The sequence below is a fragment of the Carassius gibelio genome, chromosome B16 (assembly GCF_023724105.1).
Source record: "Carassius gibelio isolate Cgi1373 ecotype wild population from Czech Republic chromosome B16, carGib1.2-hapl.c, whole genome shotgun sequence".
NCBI lineage: Eukaryota > Metazoa > Chordata > Actinopteri > Cypriniformes > Cyprinidae > Carassius > Carassius gibelio.
The window spans coordinates 26,182,892-26,205,243 of record NC_068411.1 but is presented as its reverse complement, the minus strand read 5'-3'; the positions used below and the strand labels follow the sequence as shown (position 1 = coordinate 26,205,243).

General features: G+C 38.4%; 1 protein-coding gene across 2 annotated transcripts; it reads left to right on the top strand.

Annotated features, from left to right (window-relative positions):
- Nucleotides 1-1,985: 1,985 nt before the first annotated feature.
- On the top strand, nucleotides 1,986-18,816 carry LOC127975465 (SWI/SNF complex subunit SMARCC1). Of its 2 annotated transcripts, none has more exons than XM_052579572.1 (28): nucleotides 1,986-2,274; nucleotides 3,230-3,349; nucleotides 4,113-4,198; nucleotides 4,322-4,403; nucleotides 4,545-4,637; nucleotides 4,738-4,807; nucleotides 4,933-5,002; nucleotides 5,099-5,174; nucleotides 5,308-5,433; nucleotides 5,726-5,841; nucleotides 7,266-7,393; nucleotides 7,813-7,872; nucleotides 7,967-8,004; nucleotides 8,199-8,317; nucleotides 8,898-8,969; nucleotides 9,054-9,167; nucleotides 9,300-9,453; nucleotides 9,538-9,648; nucleotides 9,736-9,795; nucleotides 9,886-10,144; nucleotides 11,427-11,588; nucleotides 12,760-12,812; nucleotides 13,066-13,204; nucleotides 14,214-14,371; nucleotides 14,547-14,681; nucleotides 16,002-16,275; nucleotides 17,001-17,144; nucleotides 17,265-18,816. In XM_052579572.1, exons 1-28 carry the CDS (start codon nucleotides 2,089-2,091, stop codon nucleotides 17,360-17,362), a joined length of 3,303 nt encoding a protein of 1,100 aa, XP_052435532.1. In that variant the 5' UTR covers nucleotides 1,986-2,088; the 3' UTR covers nucleotides 17,363-18,816. The 2 variants fall into 2 exon arrangements, with proteins under 2 accessions (XP_052435532.1, XP_052435533.1); XM_052579573.1 differs by having other exon boundaries at nucleotides 2,055-2,274; nucleotides 5,750-5,841.
- The last annotated feature ends 3,536 nt before the right edge of the window (nucleotides 18,817-22,352 follow it).

Sequence of the window (22,352 nt, the reverse complement as noted above, 5' to 3'; positions counted from 1 at the left end):
CATGGGAATGGGTTTTCTTGCTGTTGTTGCATTTATTGTAGAAAAGAAGAAGAAAGTTTCAGAATTTTTAAATTCTGTGCTGCGTTTCAAATAGAGGCTGTAGTCTATATGCAGGTTTGGACAATGAATCATAAAGAACTTTTACACCACATTCAGTTTTACAGACCTTACCTTTGAATAAAACCTTTAGTCTTTGGCTGGCCCCATCCCTGTATCTTGTCTGCGGCCTATTTCTAAAGAGCTCTCTTGCAATCATTCATGAAAATTGGCCTTATCACTTCTCAAATTGGCTTTTTACATATTGTTTTTGAGTTTGTGCACTGATGCATTATCTGTTTTGAACAACTGCATGTGAACTAATCAATGTCTAAAATGAACATTAAATAGAACGAACATGGTTATAAACATAATTTTTGTTTAAAATTATATCATTTTGCATTAATTTAAAATGCTTGATAACTTATTCATTACAAAATTGTACTAAAACGTCTTTTTTTTCTGCAAAAATAAATATATAAATGCTTCAAAGGAAAATGAATTTCTGAATGTAGGCTTTATGAAATTGTTGTGTAAAACTGTATCTCTAAAACTTGTCTCTCACACTTTTTCCTTTGGAAAATGTGTTCATGTTGTGGTTTTCATTGTGCAAACTGTGTAGCCCATATAAAACGGTTCAATCATTAAAGAGCCAAGATTGTAGATGACTTTGTCTTGATGTCAACAGACAGAACTAGAGGTCAGAGTTAAGAGAGGTACAAAGGTGATGTATTTCATGCCTATACAAGTGTTTAATTACTTTGTTTCGCCTGTGTATGGCAGGCAAAACAAAGTAATTACACATTTTGTCAAGAGTGGGTTGACTGAATGTCTGAAAATCAGGTCTAATTTGATCTTTGATCGATGTGTTTGACTTGATTATGCTCATATTAAGAGAGTACAAATATTGTGAAAAGTGTCATTGAAAGTGAAAAGACATTACAATCCACAATGACCTGGAATGCTGGGAATCCTTTAAATGCTGAGTAATAAAAGTATAATTATTCTGAGAAAATTCATTTAAATAAAATTATAACATAACAATATATTGGCTCTGTCAAGTCAATATGATTAGCTCATAACAGAATGCTGCCTTATACTCATATTTGTAAAACAAATAAAAGATGATATGCCTGAAAACACAAATCTGATGGAATTGCAAACTGGCCTCAATAAATGTATATGTAATTACAGGAGCTTTGATGCATTATTGTGAACACCCCACCCCCAAATAGACTCTCCAATCAAACAGTGATTGGAATGTAGTTTGTTAATAGCTATAAAAAATTTAAATACAATATTTCAATTCAATTATTACAGTATGTTGCAGTAGTCATTTTCTTGTGCTCCATCAATCATCTCAGGGCTTCTAATGCTGAGGGTCAGTGTATATGGCATTGGAAAAGTATGTCTTTTAGTCAATCTGAGTGCAAGAGAAGTAGGCTATAAATCAAGGTAAAATAAAAATAATAATAGAACAATATTGTGGTTGGAAGCGATGTTGTATAGATACTTAAAATTGTGCAATACTCATAGAGGAAGTAGTATAAAGGGAACAGTTAACACCCATTGTTACCACTAGATGTCACTATTATGCCAATAATCTGTCTTGTGCTACTGGACATTACAAAATAAAAATGATTACTGGCTCTAACTCAGGGGTTCTCAACCTTTTTTACTCCGGCTGCCCTGGGGGATCACTGATCCCCCCTAGTGGGAAGTCCTGCTCTAACTTCACTTCCATAATGTGCATTACATTTTATTTATTATACTTTTAATTTGCATCGATTTGTGTCGTGTCGAATGTTTTGTATGCAGTATCAGGAATACGAATTCTTCCAAATTAATTTAATCAAAATTTTATGAGTTGAATATCATTTTGGGAAGAAAAATAGAATATATTATTTGCACGAAAATCTCGTTTGGTTTTTTCCACAATGACATCTCGCGAGAGTTCCTTCAACTAACGACTCTTGTGTCGACCGTTGCGCATGCGCAGTGGTGTTTTAAAACATTTTCCACGAACTAGCCTCTATCGCTAATAAAGAAACAATGGCGACAGCGGCGACTGCAGCGGGCGGAACGGGCTCCGGAGGACCATCGGCTGGACAGGCGGGCGCCGGTTCCTCGATCGGACGGAAAAAAGACGGAGGGCCGTCTTCCAAATTTTGGGAGAGCTCGGAAACGGTGTCGCAGTTGGAAACAGTTCGGCTGTGGATCGGGAAACATTATAAGAAGGTCTGCGGCTCATGAGGCGCCCGTTGAATGGGGGCGCGCGCGCATCACACAATAGCTACAAGAAGCGGCACGCGTGCTTGTGTGTAGTTTATTTGCTATTATATTCGATTTTATTGAAGGGTCGAATCAGAGCAGTGGTGCAGATGTTGTTTGGGTTCCAGACTGGCATTTTAGTCAGCAAGTTTTGTTCATGTGTTTAATTAAAGCGGCAGTGTTGTGTGCGCTGTTGAGTTAGCTTGCGCGCTAACGATAGTGACCGAGATGCCATAAGAATGGCTGTGTGTCTTAAAATATGCCAAATTACCGTCTTCATTCGCAAAATTTTTTGCTATATGCTCTCTTTTTAATAAACTCCGCTGCATTTAATGTCAGATGGCTCTTGGTGGTTCTCGCCATATTGCTTCGGTTGTTTGTGATGAAGTTTGTTTACTGGTTCTCTAATGTCGATTAATTAGATGTTTTGGTGGTACCATGATTCAGTAATGCTGTAATATTGTGTACATACATATGGTACTGAATGATTTACACTTTCACCCATCATTGTTTTTACGTCGTAGCCAAAGGTATGTCAAGAATACCATGGTATTTACAACGGTACGGTGTTCATTTTAAACCTGAATCTTTTGTTAGTGCTTTAGCTTTGTGGCAGAGATAACGTGTGTATGTTGTTTAAAATCAAGTGTGATGGTTTTCTTTGACAGATATTTGTTGGCACTGGATTACTCCGTATTGTCCAGTTATAGTCTCTCCTATAACGCAGTTTTGTGAATGAGGTTTGTGCGTTATGCATGTTCTGAAACATTTCTTCAGATTAGATTGTAATGATTGCTAGAAGCAGAACTTGAGGGTATTTTTGTTTTTGTGTGATTACTGAAAACACAGACATACAGAACCAGTGCTTAGAGTTTTCTAATTAATTTTCTGGTATTTATTGCTGCTTTTCATTTTTCTGCAGTATGTCCAAAATGACTCCCCTACTTGCAAAACGTTGGCCGCGCTGGTGGTGCAGTTGCTGCAGTTTCAGGAGGATGCATTTGGGCGTAGAGTCAGCAATCCTGCCCTTACCAAATTACCCGTAAGTCTGGATTTGCAGTGTTTACAATTCTTGTTCTTCACATTCCCAATCTATAACACTTTTACTCCTCTTCAAAAACATAACTGAAGATAGTCTCCTCATTTAAAGTCCATTCATCAAAGGTTCATAAAATATAAGTAAATATGATCTATGTGAATGGAGTAGTTCATATAAAGACAAAATCAATTTAAGGTGAGCAGATTTAAATCAGCACCCCCCCCCCCCCCCCAAAAAAAAAAAGAAGCTCTGAGCAATGCACAAAAAAATCTAATATAGTGAACAGAAATTCAAATTCGTTTGACACATAAGAATCAATGAGGTTTGTTTGTTATAGGTTATATATATAATGGTCTTTGTGTGTGTCAATCAGTGGTTGTGTAAATTAAAGGCAAAATTAATCATGTAAACTTATATAAATTGATTGTCTATTCAGAAAGCTTGAATTAAACTATTCCAATAATATTGATTCCTATTATAATCTCTGTGAAATCTTTGAACATTAATATCTTCATTTGTGTTCCGAAGATGAAAGTCTTATGGATGTGGAACGACATGAGGTTGAGTAACTGACAGAATTTTCATTTTTAGGTGAATTATCTCTTAAATGTGCTCTCTTGTTCATGCCCCTCTATACTCAAATGTATTGTATCACATGTGACACAGAACAAGTACAGTGCCTTGTTCGTATGGTACAATTCTGCAGAAATTTATGCATCTGTATTTGAACACCAATGGGAAATTTTAAGTCATGTTGTCGTTCTAGGCAAAGAGCTTTCTGGATTTCAAACCCGGAGGAGCCCTTTGCCACATTCTGGGTTCTGCATACAAGTCCAAAAGCGAGCAGGGCTGGTGAGTAGAATCTCAGGAAGGGTCAAAGTTGGAATAATGCATGCAATGACAACAACTTCAATGAAGTAATACTTAAAAGCTAATGCTAATATGTGAAATATTCGTGTGCTTGTATTTCTTCAGGAGGAGGTTTGATCTGCAGAACCCATCCAGAATGGATAGAAACGTAGAGATGTTCATGACTATTGAGAAGACTCTTGTTCAGGTAGAGGTCTATAAATCTGTATATATATAATGAGACTCATTGTGAATGTACTTTGTTGTTTTTGTCACCCTTGGCTCTCCCAGCCCTGAATATGCTAATGTTCTCTGTATGCGGTAATGCATATCTCATTCTTCCCTGCAGAACAACTCTTTGAGCCGACCAATCGTATACATTGTGTCTGACATGGAGCAAAAGCAAGCCAACAAGCTCAAAGACATCATCAAGAGACATCAGGTTAAAAAACAAAACATTCATTCATTAGGTTGTTAAAATTCCATCCTGTGTTTTTTTTTTTTTTGCTCTTCTGAGGTTTTTGTTTCGTTCAAACTTCTAGGGCACCATCACTGAAGATAAGTCAAAGGCCACTCATATTATTTACCCCTCCCCAGCCCAGGTTGAAGAAGGTTGGTGTTTGATTTTTATAACAAAAGACGGGTGAACAAAATTTCCTCAATCATTTTCGTTTAACTGGACATTATATTTGGCGTTTTCTTGAACTTACGTTTTGAATTCTGCTTCTGCCTTTCAGAGGAATGGCTACGTCCTGTCATGCGCAAAGACAAACAAGTTTTGGTTCACTGGGGTTATTACCCTGACAGGTTGGTTGGGTATATATACACGCATACTGTATGTTTGTGTGAAACAAAAATATTCTTTCTACTTTAAATGATAAATGATATTATTTAATTCTGCAGTTATGATACGTGGGTATCAACAAATGATGTGGATGGAGATGTTGAGGATCCACCAAGTTCTGAGAAACCATGGAGGGTAAGGGGATCTGTAAATGTTTTGATATGCTTCCCGAATTTGCACTTTTCAAAAGCCTTTCAGCATGAAGCATAATCTTACAGCCAGATTCAGTTTTCCAGCGTTTTCTCAGTATGTTTTACGATCCCCTCAGGTGCATGCTAAATGGGTCACCGACACAGATGCTTTCAACGAGTGGATGAATGAGGAAGATTATGAAGTGGATGAGAACAAGAAGCCTGTGAGTTTCCGCCAGCGGATCTTCCCAGGGGAGGAAGTGGTAAGAGACCCAAAGAGACGGGCGCTAAAGAAATAGAAATGGTTCACGTTCAGATTTCTGTTGTGTTGCTAAGCCAGACTCTCTGAGGTCTAGGCAGGCTTTGTTCTGTCACTGTCTGCGTGTCTGTCAATCATCCTCTAAAGCTCTTCCTCGCTGCCTCACCCTCACGTACCTCACCTCACCCACCCAGATATTCCCTCAGAACCCCCCTACCCCTTGTGTGTAAGACCGTTCCATTCTCTCATTCTCTCGCTCTTTCTCTCATCCTTCACCCCTCCATGGTTCTGATCAGTCTTCCCGTACACCCGATCGCAAGGACCGCAAGTCCCTGGTTGCCGGCAAGAAGAGGCGACGCTCTCCATCCCCACCCAGCACCCCTGCAGAGTCCCGCAAAAAGGGCAAGAAAGGGTAACTATCTTGTCGGAGTCTGATAAATAAATATATGCACAACAATTTAAGTGTTTTGAGTTCTGTAACATTTTCCAAATGTTTTTTAAAGGGGGGGTGAAATGCTCGTTTTCACTCAATATCCTGTTAATCTTGAGTACCTATAGAGTAGTACTGCATCCTTCATAATTCCAAAAAGTCTTTAGTTTTATTATATTCATAAGAGAAAAGATAGTCTGTACCGATTTTTCCCGGAAAAACACGAGTGGCTGGAGGCGTGACGTGTGGGCGGAGCTAAAGAATCACGAGCGCCCGTGGGCTTTTCCGTTGAGAGTGTTTGGAAGCTGTGACATTACCGTGAGGAAAAAAAACATCATTCAAAACAAACCATGGCTAAAAGTCAGATTCAGCCATGTATTTATGATCCAGAAGCAGATCCCGAGGCTGAAACTGAACGAGAGCAGCAGCAGCAACGACTCGCTCCGAGCGGGGCTCGAACCCGGGTCTCCGGCATGGGAGGCGGACGCACTAAAAAGGAGGCAGAGATATTTTAAGCAGTTTTACTCACCGCCTGCGGTTCCAACACACGATCGTGACCCTTTTTCCTTGGGATTGCATCATCCTTAAGAAATAAACAATACGCAAATCAGTCGTCAAACTGGGCCTTGTTTGTAAAACAAGCATCTTCGAAATGCAGGGAACAAACACAAACACTTGCACAACTCCGTTGATGCTCTGTAAAAATAAACTCCATCCACTGGTCCCTTAATGCTGTTTTTTCTTTGGTAATCTGTGCAGGGTTGTCTTGCCCTGGCAACCAAAAACACACTCCTTTTGTGACATTTCGCGACGCTCTCGCTCTGATCAGTGAATGTCTGTGCTCTCAGTGCTGTGCTATACGGGAGCGTGCGCTCTTCCGGCAGAAGTGCCCTCAGGACCCATATAAGGAAATTCCGCTCCATCTAACGTCACACAGAGCCATACTCAAAAAAAACTTTCCGAAACTTGTGACAAACCGGAAGGAGTATTTTTGGAACAGAAATACTCCTTCAAACGTACAACTTAATTTTTGAAACTTTGTCCATGTTTAGCATGGGAATCCAACTCTTTAACAGTGTAAAAAACTCAGTATGCATGAAATAGCATTTCACCCCCCTTTTAAAGAAGTCTCTTAAGCTCAACAAGGTTGATTGTATTTGCTAAAAAAAGACAGTAAAAACAGGAATATTATTACAGTTTAAATAACTAGTTTCTATTTCAGTTTAAATTGTTTTCATTTATTTGTGATGGTTTTTCAGCAACCATTACTCCAGTCCTCAGTCATATGATCCTTCAGAAATCCTTTGAATATGTTAATTTACTGTTTTTTTTTTTATGTGAGAAGCATTTCTTCGTCATGATCATTTTAAATGTTCTGGTCTCATTCATTCATTTACCTGGTACAGGAATCCTGGATCACAGGGGAGACGCCGTGGACATCAGAATGATGACGAGCAGGATGAAGACCTCACAAAGGACCTGGAAGATCCCTCCCCGGTACCAGGAATGGAGGATGTTACATTGCCAAAGAATGGTCAGTCTTCTTGACTAATAGTCCCTTATTTGAACAGGCTATGTTTACTCTACTGCCATTGATCATAACCCTGGGTTACTAAGGGTGGCTTTTCCCTGTAAGTAGTAGTACGCTTAGTACTAAGTGACCTTGGGGGAAAAAGCCTGGTTAACAACTACTTGCTTGACTTAAATGGCTGAGCTGGGTTTTTTTTTTCCTGAGCTTTTTATTTCATAGCTCCTTTTTTTTTTTTTTTTTTAAAGCCCCTCTGGATGCATTGAAATTCAGTGCATGACTGAAATAGACACTCTGCTATTAGAAGCTGCGCCCTACTTTCAGTGTCCTACTTTACACTGAAAGCTTTCAATTTTATCGTATTGGAATTGCCTTTCTGATACATCGTCTGCTTTCCTAAATGTTTGCTGCCTTTCTGCTTGCAGTCAATCAGAAAAAGGACAGTGAGAACACGCCAGTGAAAGGTGGAACGGTTGCTGATTTGGGTGAGTATTTTGCTGCTTATTTGTTGTGGGTATGAATGTGATCTCTCGTCAGAGGAAATGTAAATGGTCGCACTAATTTTGTTTACCCTCTTAGATGACCAGGGAGATGATTCACTAGCATCTGGTGGCAAGGTAGAGTCTCTTCATATTGTAATCCAGTTATGTTTTTGGAAAGTTTCTCTCCATTATTATATCAGATTCACAGCATTTGGTTGATAATAGCACTAACTTTAAATGTTTTTTTGTTTTTTCAATATATGATTTTAGTGCCAAGTCATGTATACAGTAAGATGGTTCTTAAAGTGTTTATGAATTGTAATTGACAGGAAGAAGATGAACAGGGCAAAATTGTGGTCAATCGTCTGATTGACTCTGAGGACAATGTGACTGAACAAACCCATCACATCATTATACCCAGCTATGCTGCCTGGTTCGACTACAACAGGTATCAAATCCCTTCCACCACATGCTTTTTCAGTGTTCTGAGAGTCTTTGGATGGAAGCAGTGTTATAGACCAGTGGTTCTCAACCTTTTTGACTTGTCCAACACAATATTCGAAGACTCTCCCTTATATATGCTGTGATATTTTTCCATGTAATTATGAAAGCTAATTTTTTTTTTTTTTTTTTACTTTGCCAATATTAAATTAAACGCAATTATTTCAAGAGTTTTTTTAAAATCTATAAATCAATACAATTCAAATAAAATAATTACAAAATTTATAATGAAGTGTTTTTAAATTTTTAACAAAAATAGTATGAATTTTAATTAGAATTATTTAACTTATAAATAAAATAATTAAACTGAAGTCATCCCCTTGAAGTGGACCCCCTGCACCCTGATTTCTTTTTTTTTAAGGTAAAAATAAATTTAATAAAATGTCTTTCCAACTTGATGATAAAAATCATATGTATGATGTTTGTCTAGTTTTTTTCAGTCCAATCCTGAAAAAGCCAACTCTACCTTTTTCTTATAGTTGGGAATGTCATTGCGCATTCACATTTTTCTTTTCTTTTTTTCCCAGTATACATGAAATTGAGAGGCGTGCCCTGCCAGAGTTCTTCAATGGCAAAAACAAATCTAAGACTCCAGAGATGTAAGTTTGCACATTTGATTCACATTACGACTTAACACATTTTCTATCTCAACTTTCATGGTTTGTTTATTTCCTCTTCCTTAGCTATCTGGCTTATCGTAACTTCATGATTGACACGTACCGGCTGAATCCTCAGGAGTACCTGACCTCCACCTCCTGCAGGAGAAACCTGACTGGAGATGTGTGTGCGGTCATGAGGTCAGAATTTTCATTTACCTTTAGGATTTATTAGAATATTATGCGGGGAGCCTTGCATAAAGTCAAATAGGACAATTTCTTTAATTTCTTGATATTATATATTTACATTTAGTGTTGTCTTTTTCCCCCCAGAGCGCATGCCTTTTTGGAGCAGTGGGGGCTGGTGAACTATCAGGTTGATTCTGAGAGCAGACCCCTTCCCATGGGTCCTCCACCAACCCCACATTTCAATGTTCTGGCTGATACTCCCTCTGGCTTGGTGCCGCTGCACCACCGCCCCCCGCAGGTGAGTCTGAGATGACTTCCCTTTTAATTCCAGGTAGAATTTATTGCATAACAGTTGCAATAAAGTCTTTGCTTTTCATCCCAGGTTCCTCCTGCTCAGCAGATGCTGAACTTCCCAGAGAAGGGCAAAGACAAGCCAACTGACCTGCAGAACTTTGGCCTCCGTACAGATATTTACTCAAAGAAGAATCCCAAGGCAAGTCACCTAATACTAGACCTAGGTGTCAATGCTTTTTTTTTTTTTTTTTTTCATAGTTTTTTGATATAATAATTTGCCTTACAGGGTAAAGGGGCTGCAGGTGGGAGAGAGTGGACTGAGCAAGAAACATTGCTTCTGTTGGAGGTGAGATCTGAATCAGTGGGCATCATAAACTCAGGATTCTTTTTTCATACATGTTTGTTTTAATAATATATTTTAAACTAATGATTCCAGGCTCTGGAGATGTATAAGGATGACTGGAATAAGGTTTCGGAGCATGTGGGCAGCCGTACACAAGATGAGTGCATCTTGCACTTCCTGCGTCTGCCCATAGAGGATCAATACCTGGAGAGTTCTGAAGCCTCACTAGGCCCCTTGGCTTACCAGCCGATCCCCTTTAGCCAATCAGGAAATCCTGTCATGAGCACTGTTGCATTCCTTGCCTCTGTGGTCGACCCACGCGTTGCGGCAGCTGCTGCCAAAGCAGCTTTGGGTATGTTGTCAAGTTTTGGTGTATCCACCTTTTAAATTTTTATTTTTTTTTTTTAAATGTAAGAGAGAATGTAGATATTTGTAATTTCAATGTGCTGGGCTTCCGGTGTCATTAATTGCACATCAGTTTGGGGTGAGAAGTTACCCCCCAAAAAATGAAGTCATCATTGTGTTAAATAAGAAAAGCACTGAATAGACATTGCAAAAAAGGAGCTTTAGGTGTCTTTTGATTCGGCAGAATTTATTACACAAACTTTTAAGGCTACGGTGTGACCACATCTTTCTTTTCCAAAGCTGCATTTGAAGTGGCATTGAGGTATTTAGCTAAATTGTTCAGAGGTAGCATGAATTAATTGAGACATGACACTATAAACTAATGGATTTTAAATGGGCATCAATAGGATTTAAAAATTAAATAGTGAGATATAATTTTTTTTTTTCATTAGAATGACACTCTAAAAACCAAAATAAAACTGCAAGTTGGTGGCAGCGAGTCACTTTCTTAATGAGTGAGTTGTTTATTAATTTAACAGTTTCGTTCAGAGCACTGATTCATTCAGAAACTTGGCTAGTGACTGGCTTGAATCATTGGTTAACTCAGTTCGTTAAAAAAAAAAAAAAAAAAAAAGCTTATTCATTCAGTATTGTAACACCGCTATGGCTTTGTTCAAGTGTTTTGTTAAATTTTCCCCAAATTCACCTGTGGAATCAGTAGCCCTAGATTTATATAAATTAAATTTGTTGTAATCATAATTGTGACCCTGCACCACAAAACCAGTTTAGCCGCTAAGGGGAATATTTTTTTAGCAATAGCCATAAAAACATCGTATGGGTCAAAATTATCTATTTTTCTTTTGTGCCAAAAATCTTTAGGATATTAAGTAAAGATCATGTTCCGTGAAGATTTTGTAAATTTCCAACCGTAAATATTTTAAAACTTAATTTTTGATTGTGCATTGCTAAGAACTTAATTTGGACAACTTTAAAGGAAATTTTTTCTCAATATTTAGATTTTTTTGCAACCTCAGATCCAGACTTTCAAATAGTTGTACCTCTGCCAAATATTGTCAGATCATATATATATATATATATATATATATATATATATATATATATATATATTGAATTGAAAGAGAATTGAAAGCTTATGTATTCAGCTTTCAGATTGTGTAAATCTCAATTTTAGAAAATTGACACTTTAATACTTTAATAGCTCACAGCAATCAACATTGTGTGTTATTGTCTGCATTTTAAGTGGGTTTTTCTGTGCATTACATTTGTAGAGGAGTTCTCGCGTGTGCGTGAGGAGGTTCCCACAGAGCTGGTGGAGGCTCATGTGAAGAAGGTACAAGAAGCCGCGCGCAGCTCAGGAAAAGTAGACCCTGCATTCGGCCTGGAGAACAGTGGCATTGCTGGTACAGCCCCTGAGGAACCAGAGAAGACAGGTAATTTTGCATGCAGTGAAATTAAGAAAACTCCTCAACAGCTGTGATGGGTGGGTTTTCCGTCTTGCGAATTGTTCCTGTGTAGTTCTAGCTTCTTCCACCAGGTGGCATCAGATCAATACTTATGGACTAAAAAACTAACCGGATGACCCTGATCAGCTGTGCATGGGCTTGCTGTGATTAAATGACTATTAAAAAAAAAAAGAATATGATAAAATCTTACCTAATACACCTTTATAGACCTTGTATAAGAATACATGAATTTTGAGAGCGCACCGCACCAGAGGCAGCGTGTCACTGCATACAATGGTAGCCGCTGGTTTTATGCAGCGCTGGCAGATGGGGCACAGACGTGGGAGGAGTTGAAACTGGGTCAGTGGAGTGACCTAGTGTGACATGGTGTACCAGTGCAGGCTTTGCCACACATACCTTATTAAAGGCTCCAACGCCACAACTCTGTTCAGCTCTGATGCTCTAATGCCTGTTCATTAGGTCATTCACTCACTTAGTCATGCTGTACTCTTCCTTAATGGCTGGTCCATTTAGTTGTGTGTTCTGCCTTCTGTGTGCTCTCCGGCTCTTTAGTTTGAATTTCCATGCATTTGTTTGTGTTCACACTGTGATACTTCATAGTCCACTATGGCTACATTTCATACACACTTTCTCTTCACGTGGGCACTGCTGTTGAAAATTTTGGGGTCAAGTCAGTTTTTTCTTTTCATTTTTCAGTTCATTATTATTTCTGAAGGATCGTTTGATGCTGAAGACCGGAGTAATGGTTGATGAAATTCAACATTTGTATCACAAAGTTACATTTTGAAATGTATTCAAACAGAAAACAGTTATTACAAATTGTAATAAGACAAAATGTAATATTCCTTTAGGTAATGTAAATTCTGTAATAATTTACAATTTTGCCTTTTACTGTGGTTTTGACTGAGTAGTGCAGCCTTGGTGAGGGGTTACTTTTAAACCACATTCTTTTTAAGAATTAAGAGGGACTTATTGACAATATCATAAAAATCAATTTGAGCCGAAAATAGTGTTTTACTGCTGCTGAAGTACTTTCTGAGATGTGTATATTTTTTGCCTTTAGGTTTCTTGTTGTCCAATGCACTCTACCACATTGCATTTTGATATTTTAATAAATAAAAAATTTCTTTACTCTCAGAACCCACAGAGACTGAGAAGATGGACACTGACTCGGATTCCCAGCCTGATAAGGTCAGATATGACCCTACCACCAGTAGTCATTTATATTTGTTGCTATGTCATGTTAATGGATCGATTTAGAATCAGATCAGAAGTGATTTATGATTTCCCAGCATTATTGGGATTTCTTGCAGTGCACCTCTCCATATCTACTTCTTCCAAGTTAACTTTCTATACAGTCATCTGTACTGTCGCTTCATTTGCATTTCAGTTGTCTCATGCTGTCTGACTCATGTCTCGCCATTCCCCATCTCATCTGTTGCAGGCGGAGTCAAAGGATGAAGCAGAGAAGCCCAGCGAGTCTGCAGAGAAGCCGACAGAGACAGAGAAGGAAAAGAATGAGACCTCAGAGAAATCTGAGCCGCAGGAAGAGGAAGAGAGCGAGGGAGGAGAACCCAAGACAGGTACAGACACTGGAAGCCACAGCGACGAATGCTGATGGGCTTTCCTGAAATCTGACACAAGCTGGTTGAAATCTGCTTAATGCCTGTTAAATTGAGCATGATGCTTGTTTGAGTTGCTACACCCCTTTCTTTTTTCTAAACATTGGACTTGGGTTTGCACATTATCAAGAAGTTATAATTTTTTTTTTTAAAGTTAATATTTAAAAAGATGCTGTTCACCCAAAAATAGAAAAAATAGTCAAGATGTTGCAAACCGATCTGTTTTTTTTCTTTCTGTTATGTAACATAACATATATTTGAATAATGTATGTACATTAAAATATTTTAAATACATCTTTTCAGTAAATCTAAATACCGTATTTTCCGGACTATAAGTTGCACTTTTTTTCATAGTTTGGCTGGTCCTGCGACTTATAGTCAGGTGCGACTTATTTATCAAAATTAATTTGACGTGAACCGAGAGAAATGAACTAAGAGAAAACATTACTGTCTACAGCCGTGAGAGGGCGCTCTATGCTGCTCATTGCTTCTGTAGCCTACACTGAAACATAGAGCGCCCTCTTGCGGCTGTAGACGGTAATGTTTTCTCTTGGTTCTAAATAAATGCAATTTATAGTCCAGTGCAACTTATGTTTTTATGCCGACTTATAGTCAAATGAGCTGCTAGTTTTACATACAGTATGCTTTTAAAAACAAAAAAGGACTTTTACATTTCTCTGTAAAGTGCATGCTGACCTTGAAAATGTGGACTTGAACTTACTGTGCACCTCCAAAAAACCTCAAGTCAAAAGTTTTTTTTTATTTGTGAGGCCATACAAATCAGTAGAAAATAGTGATTCTTATGGCTGTTTTACAGAAAATCTATAAAGTAATGGATTTTGGTTTTATTTCCCTGCCATGAAAATAAATGTTCGATTTTTAATGTGAAATGTTTTTTATAATTCTGCTCTAAAATTACTTGAGTCTGTGCTTTTTTTTTATTATTATTATTATTATTGTCATGTTCCAGAGAAAGACAAAGAGGAGGACATGGAGACCACAGAGGAAGGGAAAGAGGGTGAGGAAGAAAAGGAGGAAGGAAAGAAAAAGCTTGAGTTGGATATCGGAGAGGGCAACATCTCCACTGCTGCCGCTGCTGCTCTGGCCTCTGCTGCCACCAAGGCAAAGGTAATGCAATGCTCGGACATCAACAGGGACTGGCTTCAATGTTTATCAGTTCTTTAACTTGCGTTTTTGGCACCAATAGTAAGTGTGTGCTTTGTGCAGCTGTCTCCAATCAAAGTGTTTTTATCACCCTGGCAGCTAACTTGATTTCCTGCGCTGTTGTTTTTGTGTGTCTCAGCACCTGGCTGCAGTGGAAGAGAGGAAGATCAAATCTCTTGTGGCTCTGCTGGTAGAGACTCAGATGAAGAAGCTGGAGCTCAAACTCAGACACTTTGAGGAGCTGGAGACCATCATGGACCGTGAGAAAGAAGCAGTAAGTACTGAGTCTGGATATCAAGAATAGGTCACCCTAAAATCCAAAATAATGCATTTTACATTGTTGTTTTTTGTTTGTTTGTTTTTTTGCATTGTGGGTTTTTTGCTCGATGTAGTAAAAGTTGTATTGTATTTATTTTTTATATCAATAAAATTATCTACAATCATCATTATTTTCAGGAAAATTAAGTCAATGAATTAGTTTTTCTTGTCCATGCAGTGTTGCGATAGTTACTAACTACCGGTAGTTTGAGGTTGTAATATCTGCTTTGCTAGTGTTGTGCCTTGTTCTTCTATATCCTGTAGTCTTATATCTGCACACCAGAGGCGCTGTCCACAAGAGACTTGGAGAGCTGTACATATAATGCTTTAGTAAATCTAGCTGAAGATAGTAACCCAATTTAGCTGCTGTAAATAGTGCATGAAGGATGTGTCTTTATATAGCTCAGCCCAGTGGTACTTTATTTCCTTCTACTGTTCATAAATGTACTAAATACAGCTTTGATTTTAGTTAAGCATGTTGGTGAGTTCTTCATAGGCTAGCATCACCCGCTCTTTCTTTAGAAAACGGCAAATAAAGGTTTGTTTCTGCAATACTGATTTATGCTCAAATGGCATTTTTGTGTAGGTTTAGTTTCATGAAATTGGGTTCATGCAATATTTGTTACATTCTTCTGAGGGGTGTTTACAACAGCATAAAGATGGCATTTGTAACCAGTATTGGCATGTCTAATTGGTCCACACTGGTTCCAAATATAAAATTAGTTATTGTTGTTATTATTATTATTTTTATCACTGAGTAATGAATAAATAGATTTTCTATTAATTTTTTTGGTGGACAGAACATTCAAATGTGGTTTTAAGAAATTTTTTAACAAATGAACTAAATTCAGTAATTTTGTGAAAAAAAAAAAAAAAAATTCTGAAATGTTTTTATTTTTTGTAGCTTTTTCTCATGATTAGCACAATATTTCGATGCCATGATGGATGTAACCAGATGCCAAATTTCCAGTTTTCATTTTCCTAGTTCTACACTACACTGAAATTAAAAAATTCTACCTTTTTTTTTTTTTTTTTTTTTTTTTTATTTATTATGCACAAATTTATATGAAAGAACCAGCTGCAAATAGACCAGATATTGAATGCACTGCCCAAATGAATAGATCTGATTAGAGTGTTTGCGAAATGAGTTCTAATGATTGGGTTTGAAAAACAAATTGAAATTGTGTGCCATTAGTAAAGCCTTGGTAATCAATTTAAACTTTCCTCTTTGCCTTACCAAGCTGTGTTGATTTAACAGAAGTTTTTCCCTTTATAGCTAGAGCTCCAGAGGCAGCAGCTTTTGACAGAGCGACAGGCGTTCCACATGGAGCAGTTAAAATATGCTGAGATGAAGGCTCGTCAGCAGATGGAACAGCAGGCAGCTGCACAGCAGAATGCAGGAGGACATCACGGACCAGCTCCACATGGCCCACCTCCGCATGGTCCACCTCCAGGCATGCACCCTGGACACCCAGGACATCCCGGGCACCCTGGCCCTGGATATCCCCCCATGCACCATCCCATGGGTCCCCTCCATGCCCCTCAGACAGGTCAGCACATACCTGATCTTCTGGTTTTGTGTTTGAGGTCTTCTTTTGGGTTGCTGCTTTCTCCGAGCACACACACAGAAAACCACTTGGAGAGCAGCTTGAGCTCTTTTATGGAGCTTAACACAGCTCTTTTTAATATCAAGCTTGTCCCGCAGTTGTCTGCGTTTTACGACAGTCGTTTTACATGATTTGACTGATTTGGACATTAAGTTTGGGCTTTTTTTTTAATGAGGGCCACAAGTGCACCGCATGTTTGGAATGTGGCACGGTGATCGTTTTATCTTGATTATTGACTTTTTAAAGTTGGAAGCTGAAATGGAAACGAAAATTTGAATAATTGCACATCCCTAAAGAGTCTTAAAAAGGCTGTAAGTCTTAATTTGCCTTGCCACAAATTAAGGCCTTAAATTGGTGCATCGTTTTACGGTTATATAGTCATGATATTAAATACTGCATGTACTGGAATTTTTTTTTTCTCTGTATTTTTGTTTTTCCAGTGCAAATATCTAAACATCCTTAAGTCAAAATCCATTTACTTGAGATGAAAAATGCAGATACTTAACAAAATTAAGCGAGCTTGTGCTTAAAACAAAATCTCTCAATAGGATCAGAACTTTACTTGGTCTTAAAAACCTGCAGAAATTCTGCCAATTCCTTTCCAAAAGCGAATATTCTTTAGCACATCAATACATCTCTCTTCAAGTGTCTTTTGTTGCTTTGTTCAGGACCAATGGTTGGACCAGGCCAGCCCATGCCAGGTCAGCCTATGCCAGGCCGAATGATGCCTGGACCTCCCCCAGTTGGACCCTCACAGGGTGGCATGCTGCCCATGATGGGCCCTCGACACCCCGGACCACCCAACGGCATGTGTGAGTATCCCTTCAATCGCTAGTTCCCCTCCTCTTGTTCCTGTGTGTGGCACATTTGTCCTGGGCTCTATATAATTTTTTCAGCTGCGTTTTTAAAACAACATCATTGTCTCCTTATAGACCCAGGTCCACCTCCAACCGCACAGCCTGATGGGATTCCCCCTGGCCCAGTGGGACCTTCTGTATCTGCGCCCCCTCCTCGTGCTGCTGAAAACTAAATTACCACCCCCCCACCCCCATCACCGCACACGTATACATTCACACACAGATACACACACACAAATCCAGATAAATATGGGATCCCCGCAGACCTGCTGTCGTCACCCTCTGTAGTTTGGCCTTGCTGATGGGTGGGTCATCTCTAAATCCTCTCGATCGAGCGGAGCACTCACCTCCTCACCTGCAAACATTCACACGCTCAGGGCACAAAGTCAAGAGTGCTGCCATTCCTGCGTCTCTTGACTAGTAATAGCACTGGCTTCTGTTCTGTTTTCCTCCGCATGTGTTTGTTTTCGAGAGCGTTAGACTCCTGTGGAAATTCACTGTCCAGCTCTTCCCTGTAATGTGACTGATGGAATCATATGTGTATATTGTGCTAATCCACGTAAACTAAATGCTCTAAGATCGAAATCACACTGTAGCTACGAGCCAGTTCGCAGCGTCCCGTCTCCTCTGGAGTCTTTCCACTGACTTGCGTGTTTCTTGTGCAGTATCCATTACAGCAGGGTTTCCTGGTGGCTTTCTCGAGCTTCCTTTTAATATTTACATCAACATCTAGCTGATAATCTACCTCGCCGGTGCAGTTGTACTTAATCTGTGCACAGTGTGTGAAGCAGATTTGCTTTATGGTACTCTGCTTGGTCAGCCACGCTGTGACCCAGAGATCACTGAGAGATCATAACTCACACCACCACGAGTGCTCCGCTGTCCTAAACGAGTCCGGAGTACTGTAACGCCCAACGAGAGCCCACCTAACTGCTGTTTTTAGAGATGTACCCACACACACATTAACCTTTGTTTGCCTCAGATGTACGAACACACAAAAACACACATTAAAAACCTCCATTTTGTTCTGTCCGAGAACACAAATGGAGGTGTATATGGTATCACACTGAAGTGATGGAGGAACTTTGCTTATCTTAGGTGTAGCTGGCCTTTTGTGCTCCTCCCTTAGGTGCTGACAGAGTAGCTGCCCCGCCTCGCTCTACCTCTCTCACTTTACTACCTCTCCTCTCTCCTTCTCTCTTCCTGTTATGGCTGTTCTCTCTCTTTCTCTTTTCTTTGTGTGTGCCCATGTGACTGCTGCATTACTGCTGTGTGGAGGCTATTGTCCTCCTCCTCCTCAGGTGAACCAAGCCCTCACTTCAACACGGCCCACCCCACTACACTACACACACACACACACACACAGATACACACGCATTTCCTCTTCCAAAATTTAGCAGGCTGTATATCACCCGAAAAATTGGGCGAAACCATGCCCTCCCCAATCCCCATATATATCTTTTATTGCTTTTTATTTTATGGTAATGTATTTTTAAGAAAATAAAGTTTGTGTAGACTCAGTTATCGCTGTTCTTGGAAGTTTGTAGCTTACTCTTTTTCGTTTTTACCCGGCACATTGATACTGAGACCTGAACACTGTCTAAATAAAATGGGTTTGTTTTTGTAAGACTGCTTTCTGTTTCATTTCTAGAGATTCCTCTGGTTTATGTATTTGAATTAAATTTGAAGAGTGGATGAATGAGTGGAAAAAAATTCAGACACATTGACTTTTTAGGATCTTTTTTGCGCAGTGATGCATTTATTTCTATTAAATCTCATTATAGTATTATTAATATATATATTTATATATATCTCAGACTTTGAGAAATGAGGAAAAAGTCATAATTGTGAAATATAAACTCAGAACTGCACAGCACAGTTCTGAGTTTATATCTCACAATTGTGACTTTTTTCCTTTTTTTTTTTTTTTTTTTTTTTTTTTTTTTTTTTTGAATTGCGCTTTGGCAAATGTAAATCCTGCTCTGTGAGAAGGAAAAAACATGCAGGAATTATAACAACCTCATGTAATGTAATCTCTAACCCGGATAATCCTGCATGTGGAAGAGTTCACTAGCATGTGGAGTGCTGGAACGTGTTAGACTGTGCCCGATAAGCAATGGGGGTTAGATCTGTTTTTCACAATGTTGTTTTTTTTTTTCACCTCAATATTGGCACTTTAAAATAATTACCAACTAGCGGCTGCGCATTAGTAGTTTTACCCTACAGGAAAGAGAAATTCATGGTTTCAAAATTTCTTAACTGAGGGGAAAAACTGTAATGCACTATATTGATTGTATTGTAGTTTCTGTGAAACGGTCAAAATAAAAGACTGCTTTAATACTCGAGTTAAAAAAAAACATATCACGTAATAGTTCATTAATTAGCCTGTTTGATATTTAGCAAATTAGTACAATTCAGAAAGTGATGTCTCATGCTTCTCTTTGAAATTGACAGCAGCTTCTGTTTGGACTGTAGGATAATATGATTATGGTTATTTCTGATGTATTAATACATTATGCTTAGTCTGAAAAAGTCATTTTTAAGATCAATGATCAGTGGAGTCAATTGGGCTGTGAACAGCAAAATTGATTATTTAAATCTGTGGTGTTGAGTTTTGAACAACTACTACAACATGCATGGAGAATAGTTTGCCATTTATTAGTTAACCCATTTAAATAATTATACAAAAATTAATGGTAGGCTGATCATTCTCAGATGCGACTTAATGTAGATTCAAAATAAGATGATGATTTAAGCTTGTTTTTGTCCTCCTACATAGATTAGATTTTGTCACTTTGGTGTGTGAGCACCCCAATTCCTCCATATGAAACATTTACAGCTGTTATTTATGTTTGGTGTAATGATACCAGATGAGGCCTAGGCCATAAAATAATTCTTGAGGGATACCTAAACGCCCATTGATAGTAATAGATATTAAACACCTCCTTCAGTCAAATACAGATGGCCCCATCCATTTGCCCCTCAATGTGGTGAAGTTGTCCTGAACCCTTAGCAGAAAAACATCCCCCAAGCACAATTTTTCCACCTCCGTGCTTGACTGTAGGGATGGTGTTCTTGGGGTAATAGTCAGCATTTCTCTCCCTCCAAACATGGCAAATCGAGTTAATAACAAAGATCTCAATTCTGGTCTATTCTGACCACAGCACTTCCTTCCAAGCATTCTCAGAATCGTTTAGATGTTCATTGGCAAACTTTAAACAGGCCTGAACATGTTCCTTCTTGAGCAGGGGAACCTTGCGGGTGCTGCAGGATTTCAGTCTATTGTGGCGTAGTGTGTTACCAATGGTTTTTTTGGTGACTGTGGTCCCAACTGCTTTAAGATCTTTAACAAGCTCCACCCGTGTAGTTCTGGGCTGATCCCACACCTTACTCATGATCATCTTTACAGCATGAGGCAAGATCTTGCACAGAGCTCCAGACTGAGGCCCACTGATGGTTATTTTGTCAGACTAATCTGTGTTCCACATGGGCACATAATCTGTGGGAGCCTGAATTCTTGTTGGTTTGAATATCTGTTTTAACATTTTATAACATTATTTTTTCCTGTGATGGAAAGCTGATTCTTCAGCATCATTACTCCAATCTTCAGTGTTGCATGATCCTTCAGAAATCATTCTAATATTTGAATTCTCAAGAAACATTTTTATTATAAATGTTGAAAACAGTAGTGCAGCTTAACAGTTCTGTGGAAACCATGATATTTTTTTCAGTATTCCTTCATTTCGTAACACCTTTAAGTTTCTTTTACAACCATTTTCATTTACACATTGCACTTCAGTATGAAAATAAAAATACAATAAATTCATGAAAAAAAATATTATTGTCCACCAGGAGTAGATTGGATTGTGTAAACTGGTTATTACATACTGGAATTTTAAAAGGAACTGTGAATTCAACAGAAAAGGCTAATCATTTAAGATGAACTTTTGTTGAAATTACAATTATTTCTTTTTCGTGACTGTACAAAATTGGACCAGCAATTTGCATTCACGCAGTAAATCTGGTCAATAGTTTTTCTGGTCAAAAAGTTTTACAGTATTACATAAACAGAGGTAGGGCAATTAAGTAATTTGAAAACCATCATTATAGGGGTTAATATAATTTGTGTAGACTACAGTGAAAATACAAATGTGATTATTTCCTTTGTATTCTTAGGTTGTAAGTTGTGTTTAGCAGCTGCTGACTTCCAAAAAGGAAAAATAATGGGAGCCTATTAGCAGGACTAGTTAATGTTAACAGCCCAATTGTTACAAATTTTAAGAACAACAGTTTCTATATTGATAACTTTAAGAATAGTGGGCAAGAACCGAAAGGGACTGTCAGGAAAGATTGTCTCCAAAAAACACTGAACTAATACAGCAAAATAGCTTGTTTGCAAATTGAATATTAACAAACCACGGTGGATAGTTTGGAAGAAAAGACTATGAAGCAGATTCTCTCCTCCAACATTTCTGAAAATTTTTGTCCGACAAACAAACCAGACAGGAGCGTAGATTAACTGTTGGATTTCAACTTCAAAAATGGCGAGTTAGTATGGTCATCTTTCTGCAGTTGAAACAAGATACCTTCTGATGTTCATTCATGTTTATTTAGCGCTATAACTAGTAAAGAGGAAGAGATGACCGGTTGACGTGCCACTTGAACTGAGGCACTACAGCGATCAGTCATGGCACCTTAAAGAGACACAAAATGGTATTTACTGTTTGAATTTAAAAGCTGAGAAGTAACCTGCTCTGTTTTGTCTGATCAATTCCAAAGTTGCATTTGGAAGCTATATTAAAGGCAAAAGGTGGTAAAACACCTCAAAGAATTAGTTCACCAAGAAATGAAAATTCTGTCATTAATTACTCTTACCCTCATGTCATTCCAAACCTGTAAGACCTTTGTTCATTTGTGGAACACAAATTAAGATATTTTTGATAAATTCCAATTGCTCTCTGACCCTGCATAGACAACAAGGATTCTGCCACGATCAAGGTCCAGAAACCTAGCAAGGACATTGTTAAAATAATCCATGTGAGATCAGTTGCTCAACCATAATTTTACGAAGCCTATTTTATTTAAGCTTTGATCTGAACATAGGCATTGTTTCCAGAACAGCATATGTTGTTTACGTTCAGTGGTTACTCTCCAAAATTGTGC

What these genes read in the sequence shown, in the direction of transcription:
- LOC127975465 (XM_052579572.1), top strand. Translation starts at nt 2,089, where the DNA reads ATGGCGACAGCGGCGACTGCAGCGGGCGGAACGGGCTCCGGAGGACCA. An exon ending in CACTAGCATCTGGTGGCAAG is followed by an intron (nt 8,005 to 8,198) that starts GTAGAGTCTCTT and finishes TGTAATTGACAG; the next exon opens with GAAGAAGATGAACAGGGCAA. An exon ending in ACTCAAAGAAGAATCCCAAG is followed by an intron (nt 9,649 to 9,735) that starts GCAAGTCACCTA and finishes TTTGCCTTACAG; the next exon opens with GGTAAAGGGGCTGCAGGTGG.